Consider the following 12,680-nt stretch of genomic DNA (forward strand, 5'->3'; position numbering starts at 1 on the left):
CAACAGAGGTCTTGCATTCTGACATGTACCAGATTTTGTCCTATCACAGATACATTTACCAAGGTATTTTTGATGGTGAAAGCCTTTTCACCCAACAGAACTCTCACAATAGTTTATGAGAGAGCTGTTCACTCTTTGCTTCGTAGACAAACCTGTCAGAAAAGCTAACTTATACTAAGTTTAGATCATTTCTTACGAAGCAGAAAGAAAACTGAAGGAGACCGTGGGACAGCTTTTCCTGATTAGCACACTCTTACCAATAGGAGAGGCTGACAATGACAGTAGGAACACTGGCTTGAGACCTGCTTTCAGCACTGCCCACAAAGGTACAAGAAGTACCAGAGACATTGGACACATTTTGGACATTGCCTTACACCCACCGTACACCCTCTTACACCCACTAGGGGGCGCACTAAAAACTTACTTTTCTGTGGGGACTACTTGCATCAGTCTCTTAACCTCTCCAAGCTTCAGCTCCCTCAGGATGGGGAGATGTGAGGACTAAATGTGACAATAGATGTAAAGTTTCTGACTCATGGTATGGCCCAATAAATGATAGTTTCTCCCTATCACTCACCCAAATATACATTAGAATAAAATATTAGAATAAATATTAAAAATAAATACATTAGTGTATATATATGTGTGTGTATATATATATTGTATATATACGTGTGTATATAGTGTATATATATGTGTGTGTATGTATATATATGTATATTATATATATATGCATACACATTAGAATAAAAGAAGTTCATCTAGAAAGACCCAGCTGGCTCCTCAGATGGCAGTTCTTTGGGATTCACAGCTTGTCTCCTTGTGACACAAGGCCTGTTGGTTCTGGAAAAAAAAGAATTCTGGATCTCCACCATCCCAAAATTGTTGACCTGATGTCTGCTGTTGATGTTCCACATCAGAATATACCACAACCTTGCAATTAGACAAGCTGCTTTCCAACATTGGGCCAGAGAGTGACTGGGGATTCCAACTATGAAACATGGTGCCCCCTGGTGACCAGTTGTCTCAGGCTTGCCAACAGAAGGAGCAGGAGTAGAGGGATCACTAGTCAAGAGCCTTGGATTCCAACCTCAGCTCCTCCATCTATCCCTTGAGAGCCCTTAAGCAAGTCACTTCATGTCCCAGACTCAATTTCCCTATTGGTAAAATGAAATGTTGAATGAACTGTTAAACTGTAGAATCCTGCCTGGTTCTGAAGTTCTGTGATGATATTCCATTACATCAAGACCAAGTATAATCTGGAGGTGATGTATTACATGCATTATTTGCAAACTTTATGTTATTATTTTTTTAAAAAGCCAAATTGCACTGTTTTCAGTTGCTTCAGGAGACTATGTGCCCAGCTGGATAAATACCTGTTTTCCTTTTGGCTCATTGAGTTTTTTGTTCCATGGACCGTGTTGGACAAATTGTGCCCGTTTTCAAATTGGTGAAGGAGACCAATTGCCTGAGTGATGTTAACCTTTATCCTAAAACTTGAGCTTAATATTTTATATAAGCATAACTTGTATGTGTATATGTATAAGCATATGTGTATGTGTATACATATATATACATATACATATATACACACACATATTTATACATACATTTACACATATGTATAAATATGGGGTACCATATTTATTTCTCTAACTACCTAACTCCACCTTCACCTTCTCAGTGATATTTTCAACTCCGAAATATGGGATGTGGAGGGGAAAATGCAAGGGTTTGGGTCCAGGCCCTTCACTACCCTCTAGGAACCTTCACTCATGTTTCAGATCCACATCTCTGTTCACTAGATCACTGCAGTGTGTGGTGTGTGGAAATGAGCTAGATTTCCACAGCAGTCCCTAGGAAGTTCATTGGATCCAAGATGATTTGGCATTTCCCCCTTCTTCCAGCACTCTCCCATAGGATTGAAGGAGATTGCTGATGTGTCTATGAAGGACAGTGAGAGGAAGGTAGTGAGGGTTGAGTTGCAAGGTGTTTTTTTTCAATTAGGGCTCTATTTTCTCAGTTGTCAGAGTAAGACTGAAGCCCCTTGTGTTCCTGTCAAGAATGGGGAGCTTTGTGAGCACAGTTAACTCTTGAGGAGTGCCCTAAGGGGTATATGGTGTGAGGGTGGAATAATAGTCCTATCTCTGGACCTACAGAGGAGATAGGGAAGGATAGAGTAATAGCTAAGGGAATTATCTTCTCCAGCCAGCTTTTGCTTTAACTTATCCTTTTTTTCTCCTGTGACAAAAGGCATGTTTATTTTTTATTTTTTATTTTATTTTAATTTACATCCAAGTTAGTTAGCATATAGTGCAACAATGATTTCAGGAGTAGATTCCTTAATGCCCCTTACCCATTTAGCCCATCCCCTCTACTACAACCCTTCCAGTAACCCCTGTTGTTCTCCATATTTAAGAGTCTCTTATGTTTTGTCACCCTTCCTGATTGTATATTATTTTTGCTTCCCTTCCCTTATGTTCATCTGTTTTGTCTCTTAAAGTCCTCATATGGGTGAAGTCATATGATATTTGTCTTTCCCTGACTAATTTCACTTAGCATAATACCCTCTAGTTCCATCCACGTAGCTGCAAATTGCAAGATTTCATTCTTTTTGATTGCTGAGTAATACTCCATTGTATATATATATACCACATCTTCTTTATCCATTCATTCATCGATGGACATTTGGGCTCTTTCCATACTTTGGCTATTGTTGATAGTGCTGCTATAAACATTGGGGTACAAAGGGCATATTTATTAATAACAGTTCAGAATATCGCAATTTCAAAAGCACTCACTTTAATCTAAACAACAGGCCTATAAAATTGACTGTGGTGTACAATTAAAATATTAACTTTCTTGGTTCTTGCCAGAACACAAAAATGTCTTCTAGGGAAAGACTGAATGTGCACCCAAAAGAGCCCTCAGCAACATGGCATTCATCTGGTGCATTGACCATGGTTTAAGATCCAGTCCTGGACCTTGTGGATCCAGAAGCGCACCTAGGATAGGACCTGCATTAATCAAGTTCCCAGAGACTGAAATATAAAAAGCTAGATGTTCATGGATTAATTTATAGTGAGGAATGCAGCTGTTGGGCTAACTAGGAGGCTTGAGTCAGCAGATAGGAACATTCTCTCTCAGCATGCTAATTATTTCAGAAGCCAAATTATAATCAGAAGGCCAATTTATTCACTTAAAGTGAAAAACATAAATTTTAAGTAAACCAGATGTTCCTGTTATCCCAGTCTCTCCTGAAAGATAAACTTCACAGGAAACAAAATTATTAGAAGATTACTTGAGGGGCAGGGAATCAGAGAAAGAGGCATTTGGCAGTCCTAAAATGTGTCTTTTAGCAGCTGCACCCATGAAGGAATAGCCTTGCCAAGAAAATGGTAATGCTTAAGTCTCACGGGTTAAACCTTTTTCTCCCTGTACTAGGCATGGATGGGCACTGCCATTGCTGGCCTTGGCAGCTCTCCATTTTCATTGCTTCTGTTTCCCATGGTCCTTATCCAAACAGGGTTACAATACAAATAATTAGTTTTCTGCTTACTTTCTGGGATCCCTCCCAAATGATCTCAATTGGAATTCTTGCAATTCCAAAACTCATTAGTCACACATTTATAAACAGTGTCTTACTTTCCTAGGACAGATGGCTAATCCAGTTCATGAAGTGTGGATTTTACTAGTTTAGCTCTTGAAAATCTCACTTTTGATTTAATGAGCAGCATTACACTTTCTACATAAAAAGTTTGTGTGTGTGTGTGTGTGTGTGTGTGTGTATTTCACAGATTTAAAAATGGAGATTCAGAGGTGCTGAATGCCTTGCGTTGGCTCACACAGCTAGTAATTGGTGGGGCTGGAACAGAAACCTAGATCATCTGAGTTCAGATTCCACTCTTGTTCCATTGGATGTAATTGAGTTTTCTACTGCTGGAGGTTTCATTTTGAAACAAGAAAGGAAAATCAATGTGTCTTTAAGAATTAGCTTTAAAAAATATTAACTGATTTTTTCCCCTAAATGGTGGGTTTTGGTGGAGGCACAAAAATATGCAGTGCAGCAGATGAGAAGATATAAATAAGTCATTCGGATGTAACCTGCTGCTACAGGAGCCATAAGGTCCAGGCACAAAGATCCAGCGACCTTGTTTGAGACTACACAGTAAATGGATGTGTTTCTTTACAGAATATGAGTGTATCTGAGGCAAGAGGGAAAATCCTCCACTATCTAGTGACCTTGCAGGAGGTGGCAGGGGGGAAAGTCACAATGCAGAACATCACAGAACACACCTCCTGGACCTGGATCATTCCCAGAACTGGAAACTGGGCTGCAACTGTGTCTGCAGCCAACTCAAAAGGCAGTTCCCTGCCTACTCGTATTAACATAACGGACCTGTGTGAGGCAGGTAAGTACCAAGTTTCCTTCAATTATTGCCTGTGGGAAACTGTATCTTACTTACCTCATATCTCCCACTGGCTCAGCCCAGGGCCTGGCATGAGTAACACAGGAGTTTGGAGCTAACAGCCTTCAGAGGCTCTTTTGCACCCGGCCTTGGACAAGTGAATTAACATGTCTGAACTTCAGTTTCCCCCTCTCCAAAGTAGGGATTATATTATGTCTTGCAGCTCATTGTCAGATTAAATAAAGACTAATATATAGTAGGTGCTTAACAAATGTTAGGAAATATTAGTTACATTAAATTGAACACTAATATTTGGCTAATTTTTCTAGGACCAAGAATAGCATGTGTTGTCAAGTTCTAGAAAAAAATATTCTACACTTAAGCATATTTTAAAACCAATAGTGTTGAAATTCTGGCTGTAATGAAATCATAGTAAAATTTTTCTGTACTATAGCTCTTTATTACACAAATTTAGATATGTACCAATTATCTATATTGAAAATCTCCCAACTAGCTATACACATTTTACAGTTGCATGCTCTGAAAACTAATTTCTCAAGATAAAAGCCTATGATTAGTCAATAAAATGGATATAAATGCTGTTTCTCAAATCTGTATTATAAATAGATTCCATGTCAAGATCACTGGCCTAACTTTTCCAAAAATGCCTAATAAAACTATAATTAAATCCTTTCTTAAAATCCAGTGGAACAATCTTATCTACATGTGAGTCTAGCAATCATCATTTGAAAGAAGTTTCTACTCAAACATGATTATTTTATATACACTGTTAAATCTTAGTTATATATCTTTTCAGTCATACAGCCATAAACATAGAGATAATAGAGTAGCTAAAAATAACTAGAAGAAAATACAAATAAATATTGATGTAACTTTGGGTTGGTATATGAGTTGGGAATTGCTCTTAGCAGTAAGGGGTTGCTCTTACCAGAGGTCTGACTAGAGTGTCTTTTATTAATTCTCTCACATATAAGAAGTTCAGAGGTAGACAGCTCAGGGCTGATGTGACAGCTTGGTGATTCCAGGCTCCTTCTTTCTGTTCCCTCTGCCAAGTTGGCTTCCATCCTCAAGATGGAAGTGGTCCAAGATGGCTGCCAGAGCTCTAGCTACTTTCTTCTAGGAAAAGAAGGAAGAGAGGAGGGCCCTCACCCTGAGGAGCTTTGTTCCAGGTCACACAACACACTTGGAGTCATTGACTCTGCCTGGTCACCTGGTCACAGGTGCAAAGGAGACTTAGAAATATACTCCAGGCAGCAGTGTTCCCTTGCTAAAGATGATGAGGAGAGAGTGTTTGGGAGAATGATAACTGGTAACTGATAACCTCTGACAAATGTGGGTAGGTATCTAAGGCAGAAACCCGAAGGAAAAGATGAATTAACTGTATGGAAAAAAAGCTCAAACTGTATGCATAGTAAAATAAAAATTTTTTAAACACCACAAACAAAGCTTTAAAAATGTAGATAGCAATTTGGGGTACCTGGGTGGCTCAGTCAGTTAGGCGTCTGATTTAGGCTCAGGTCATTATCTCACTGCTCCTGAGTTTGAGCCCTGAGTCGGGCTCTGTGCTGACAGCTCAGAGCCTGGAGCCTGCTTCAGATTCTGTGTCTCCCTCTTTCTCTGCCCCTCCCCTTCTCATGCTCTCTCTCTCTCTCATAAATAAATCAACATTAAAAATTTTTTTAAATAAATGAAATGTTTTAAAAATGTAAATAGCAATTTAAGAAGTGTTTATATCACATTTTCAGCAAAAGGAGATTATCTATTTTTTCAAATAAATAAGTGACCAGGGGATATGAACTGGCAACTCAAAAAATAAATAGAAAAGTAGCAATAAAGATGTGAAAATATGTTCAACCTAACTAGCAATCAATGACATGCAACTTTTGAAAAAACATGAGAAACCAAATCAGACTGAGAAAGAATAAGTAGAGTTAGTATAACCCACGTGGGGAGTGTGTGGGGAAGAGATACCCTTGTAGCCTGCTGGTGGGTATGTAAATTTGTACAACTTTCTGAAGACATTTGGCCATATGTAACAAACTTCAAATACTAATATATCTTTGACCAAAAAATTTTATCATTAGAAATGAATCCTCAGCAAATGGTAAGTGCTTAGAAGTGTAGGTACAAAGATGTTTGTGGAAAAAATTTTGAAATAGTGAAACACCACAAACAACCTAACTGTTAAATAATAGAGAATGGGCTGGCTTAATGTATCATGACTCTCACCTGCCTAATCCCACACTAGCATTAAAGTGATATTCTAATTGTGCTTTTATTGACAAGCAAAAATGCACATAATAAGTAAAAAGGTAGACTTTTTGTAGTATGTATGGGATGATGCTATTTAAAATATGTATTGGGGTGCCTGGGTGGCTCAGTCAGTTAAGCATCTGACTCTTGATTTCAGCTCAGGTCATGATCTCATGGTTCATGAGTTCAATTCCCACATCAGGCCCTTTACTAACAATGTGGAGCCTGCTTAAGATTGTCTCTCCCTGTCTCTCTGCCCAGGCCCCACTCACACTCTGTCTCTCTAAATAAATAAATGAAATAAAATAAAATAAAATAAAATAAAATAAAATAAAATAAAATAAAATAATAAAATATGTATTAACGGGGTGCCTAGGTGACTCAGTTGGTTAAGCATCCAACTCTTGGTTTCGGCTCAGGTCATGATCTCACAATTGTGAGATCGAGCCCCAAGTTGGGTTCCTTGCTGGGCATGGAGCCTGCTTCAAACTCTCACTTTCCCCACCCTTTCTCAAAAAAAAAAAAGAAAGAAAGAAATGTATTTATATGACTACACATTTTTTGCATCTTAAAAAAAAATCTAGTAGAATGTATATGAAAATGTTAATAGAGGTCATGACGGCATCATAGGATTACAGGTGATTTTCCTTCTCTTTTGCTTTTTTTTATAAGTGTATTTATTTATTTTGAAAGAAAGAGAGAGAGAGAGTGAGCAGGGAAGGACAGAGAGAGAGAGGAGAATCCCAAGCAGGCTCTGAACTATCAGCACAGAGAGCTTAACCTGGGGCTTGATCTCATGAACTAAGCTGAAACCCAAAGTTGAATGCTTAACCATCTGAGCCACCCAGGGACTCCCCACTTTTGCTTTCTGTATTTTTTAAAAAATTTTTCTTCAGTAAGTACTGCATATATAATTTTTAATATACCCTGTGGGGGTAATTGAACTCATACCACTATTTAGTATCCTGCTGTTGTTAAAATGTAATATGTCAGAATACCTTCTTCAAATGCCACTGCAGTTGGGTCTTGAGGATATAATCTTGGTGAATTTTCTGGGCCTGTTCCAAGTGTTTTATTTATTTTTTTAATGTTTATTTAGAGAGAGGGAGAGAGGGAGAGAGGGCACACACTCAGAGGAGGGACAGAGAGAGAGAGGAAGAGAGAGAATACCAAACAGGCTCCATGCTGTCCGTGCTGTCAGTGCAGAGCCCAACGTGGGGCTCGATACCACAAAGCTGAGATCATGACCTGAGCCAAAAAAATCAAGAGTCTGACGCTTAACTGACTGGGTCACCCAGGCACTCCTACAGATGCTTTATTTAGATTTGGTAACAACTTCTCTAAATGACACATTCATTATGTTAGAGTTGGCCTCTACTTTATTCATTCAGCAGTCATTTATTGAGCATATACTACATAAGGCAGCTAGAATCCAGCAATAGGTAAAATATACTGTTGAGGTCCTCCAGTTATATCCAGTCATGGGGGGGGGCAAACAAAAACAAATAAACTCTGGTACAGTGAACAAATGCAAGATTAGATGGATGCACAGGGAGCTCTAGGAACAGAGAAAAGCTGAAGCATGGGCTTGAAGAGAATGCCAGGGAAGGAGGTAACATGTGACCCGAGCATGGAGAGCTCTGTGAGCCAGGTGTGGGAGTGGAGGTGTGTGGGTGTGTGGGTTTATTTTAAAGTGAGATCTCAGCAAGCTTGTAAGCTGAGAAAAAGACTTGGGTAGGGAAGAGTGTGAGGATTAAGGGGAGAGAGGGACTAATTAATGGAATGAAGTCCCTGGGGAGGTGAAAGATGGTGGAAAGCAGTGACAAACAAAACACCTGTTTCTCTCCTCTCAGACTGGATGGGTGTTAAAAAAAGGATGAGGCTCCATACAGATGAACATGCAGGGGAGGTAAGATAGGACAGTACTTGAACTGAGCAATAGCGAAGAGAGTTCTGGTCCTGGAAATCTTGGAGTATCAAGGATCTATGCTTCTCCTAAGACGACACCTGAACCACCCAATACCCTGCACGTCCCAGGTGACATAGAGGACACACTGGCAAATTACATGGTCCCACCCTTGAGCGTTCTTGTCTCACACATATTCTGAATGATCTGTAGGGATAACGTACTATGATTTTGTCTCCCTTTCTTTCAGTGTATGTTAATGTATACTCCTCACATACAGAGCTTTCCTTTTAGGAAAAGAAAAATAATACCCCCCACAGGCAGAATTATGTTGATTTTGAGAAAGTAGGGAAAACTTTGTTGTAAAAAAAAAAACACCTGCCACAGCATTGCCTATAAAGAAGCACAAGAGTGATTTTGTTGGTTTACGATGAAAATTGAATGTGTGCTAAACCCATCAGTCAGCAAGTAAAAACATATTTAATATTTCAGACCAGTGCCTGTACTCAAGAATTCTCAAAACTATGGGAAAAGTCAGAAGCCAGTACAGGGGTGCCTGAGTGGCTCAGTCAGTTGAGTGTCTGACTCTTGATTTCAGCTCAGGTCATGATCTCACAGTTCGTGAGTTTGAGTCCCGCATTGAATTCTGTTCTGAAAGTGGAGCCTGCCTAAAATTCTTTCTCTCCCACTCCCTCTGCCCCTCCCCTGCTCTTATATGCTCTCTAAATAAATAGACAAATAAATAAAAAGTTTTTAACAGAAGCCAGTACAGTCATAAACAGAGACCCATACAGATGTCAGAGACTGAGGCCCCAGGAGGTGAAATAACCTAGCCAAGATCAACAGATCCAATTAGTGGCAGAACTGGACTGGAAAACAAGGCCACCTGTCTCTTAGATGCGTTATTGCAAATACCTTATGAACCTTATAACTCTGTTCAGAAGCTCTCAGGGAAAAAGGAGATGGGAAGTTGAATGACTGAGGCTAAAGGAATAATTCTGAAAGGTGATAGAAGGAAGGTGAGTTGTTATCAGAGTTCTGAAGGAGAGAACATGCCCTGACAAACATCATGGGAAGGAAATTCAGGCTGGTTCCTGGTAAATATGATGAGTCAGGCAGAGCAATGCCAAGTTGATTGCCTAGCAAATTCCAGAGAAAGCAGTGGTCAGAAGGGGTCTCTGGCTATTTTAGTCCATCACCTGGCAAAGGTACTGGAACCTATAGGTGCTCAATAAATATTTACCAAATGAATGCATTTCATTCTCAAAAAAAAAAAAATCATGTGGCATAGCCAGGACATTGATAACAAGGCAAATGAATATAAGGGAACCCCTAGTGGGGAGTTCCAGTCCCTGACAAGATGGCCAATACCCAGGTTATAGGCCCTCCCCACCAAGCACAGTACTGAGGATGCCATTGGAGGGACAGAATAGATGGCTGAGTGCAGTGGGGAATAGTGTTGAAAGGGAGTGCTGAAGTAGCACTTTCTGGTTTCACTCCTTCTTATCACTCATGTTGCCCTGATATGATCATTGCTTAGACATTTCTACTATGGAGCAGGGAAGTCCAGAGAGCAGAACAGGGTAACTTCAGAGAAGCCCCAGCACCTGGCTGTGGAGGGGAGCTTAGAGCAAAGACTGCCTCTGAGCTGGCTGGTCCTTGAGATTTCTCCTGCCATCTACCCCATGGGCCTGGCAATTACAAAAGAGAGTAACAGTCCCAATCCCCCATGCAGAGCAGTGCCAGCCATTAAGACATGAGTACTTGGTTCTGGAGGTACTAAGTATACCTCAGGGGAACCTGAGGACAGGTAGAACACAAGCTAAATCACTGTAGACTCTCTGGCCTGGAACTTTCCACCCTGAAAAGCTCCTCCTCCCCACCTGAACTTACTTGGAGAAGCACAAACTACAGTGAAGCTTTCACTGTCTTCCCACGGAAAGATAAAGGCCAAGGCTGCAACAGCAACCCAAGAAAATAAGACATCCCAAAGGAGAAAATTAGGAGAAATCTGAGGGGCACAAGTTCCGGGAAAGAAAGGCAACAAAGGGAACAACATGTACCGTAGAAAATCTCACTAATGCCACAGAAAGAACAAGAGTTGAGAATAAGCATAACAAATATCCTTAGAAAGATTAGAGAGGCTGGTAGAAACATGAATCAGTCAAGTCAGGTGGTTATGAAGAAGCCCCAAATGAAGACAGTCGGTATGGAAAGTTTAATTGTTGAAATAACACAGCCAATGCGTTGAATCGCAGAAAGGACTCAAGACCGAGCGAGTGGAAGTTTGGGTGAGAGACTTCCAAAAGGCATCAAAAGCCAGGAAAGAAGTTGAAAAATGAGAAAACTTAAAAGACTGAAAGAAGAGAAAGAGAAATTTTGACAACTACTTAAAAGGAGTCCCAGGCAGAGAAAAAACTAAATGAAGGGAAAAAAATACTTGAAAATATTTATTAAAAAATCTTACTGTGTGTACTGCTCTAGTACAGGACGTCAGTAGTGGGGCAGGCTATGCATATGTGGGGTCGGGGTACACAGAAAAACTCTGCACCTTCCACTCATGCTGCTGTGAACTTAAAGCTTCTCTAAAAAATCAAATCTGTTATAAAAGTCTCTGAAAAAAAAAATTAGTAGAAAGTGGAGGATAGAGAGGTCAAAAAAAAAAAAAGAAAGAAAATAGTGCAGAATGATCAACAGATTGATCCCAAGAATGTAAAGATGGATAAATATCAGAAAAATGTATTAATGTAATTCATCACAATAATAAAAAAGAGAAAGGGGTATGTTTTTAACAGATACAGAAAAGTACTTGGTGAAAAATATTTTTTAATAAATATTTTACAAAAATAAACCTAATTGGAAACTATGAAGAAACTAAAATGTTTTAGGTTTTTAAAGACTTGGTACCAAAAACCTTCAGCAAATATCATCTTAATAAAGATATATAAGCACAATCTCCTTAAAATTTGCAACAATGAAAACAAAAGGAAATAAGAGATTTAAAGATTGAAAGGTGATTTTTTTTTTGGAAAAAAAATTGTATGCTTATTTCTGATAGAGTGCAAGTGGGTGAAGGGTAGAGACAGAGAAAGAGAGAGAGACAGAATCTGAAGCAGGCTCCGGGCTCTGAGCTGTCAGAGCAGAGCCCAGTGTAGGACTCAAACTCATGAACCGTGAGGTCATGACCTGAGCCAAAGTCGGATGCTCAACCAAATGAGCCATCCAGGTGCCCCGGAAGGAGGGGATGCCTAAGTGTGCAGCTAATAAGATTACTAAGTGGAAAGTTCAACAAAGGCAACAGACAAATTATTAGAACTAATTAGAAACTTTAGCAGTTTACCAAAAATAAGAATGACACACACAAATGGTAGAGAAAGCATTAGAATATAAGATGTTATTTAAATAGCAGAATACATGTATAAAGTGTCTAGGAATTAGCCTGTAACAAGGAATGCATAAAAACCTTAAGAAGCTATTTTTAAAACTCCATTGAAAGATATAAAAGAGGATCTGGGGCACCTGGGTGGCTCGGTCAGTTAAGCGTCTGACTTTGGCTCAGGTCATGATCTTGCAGTTTGCGAGTTCAAGCTCCATGTCAGGCTCTGTGCTGACGGCTCAGAGCCTGGAACCTGCTTTGGATTCGGTGTCTCCCTCTCTCTGCTCCTCCCCCGCTCATGCGCGCGCGCTCTCTCTCTCTCTCTCCATCAGAAATAAACTTAAAAAAATTTATTTTACAAAGATACAAAAGAGGATCTGAAAAATTTCAATTAAACAGCATATTTATGAATGGAACAAATTAACACTGGAACACCATCATTTCACCTTGAATTAAACTATAAATTTAACTTAATTCCAATAAAAAATAACAGCTGGAATTTCTGGGGACTCTGATAAACTGATTCAAAAGCTATATGGAAGAATAAAGTGTCATAAATATCCTGGACCACTTTGGAAAATGAAGGGCAAAATGAGGAGGGGAATTTACCAACCAAATAGACATCACAAAGCCTAGTAGTATGAGCAGTGTGTTCTCGCAAAGAAGCTGACCCCAGACATAGACCCATTAAATATATGGAACTTGGTGTATGGAA

At 39.5% G+C, this 12,680-nt stretch overlaps 1 protein-coding gene across 2 annotated transcripts in view; it reads left to right on the forward strand.

Annotated features, from left to right (window-relative positions):
- Positions 1 to 12,680, forward strand: part of IL12RB2 (interleukin 12 receptor subunit beta 2) — an 83,704-nt gene that overhangs the window by 41,639 nt on the left and 29,385 nt on the right. For both annotated transcript variants that reach the window (XM_053214205.1, XM_027058905.2), the window contains exon 9: positions 4,193 to 4,412. In XM_053214205.1, coding sequence (XP_053070180.1) covers positions 4,193 to 4,412 — 220 coding nt within the window. The remainder of the gene's footprint in view (positions 1 to 4,192; positions 4,413 to 12,680) is intronic.

The sequence above is a fragment of the Acinonyx jubatus genome, chromosome C1 (assembly GCF_027475565.1).
Source record: "Acinonyx jubatus isolate Ajub_Pintada_27869175 chromosome C1, VMU_Ajub_asm_v1.0, whole genome shotgun sequence".
In the NCBI taxonomy this organism is placed as follows: Eukaryota; Metazoa; Chordata; class Mammalia; order Carnivora; family Felidae; genus Acinonyx; species Acinonyx jubatus.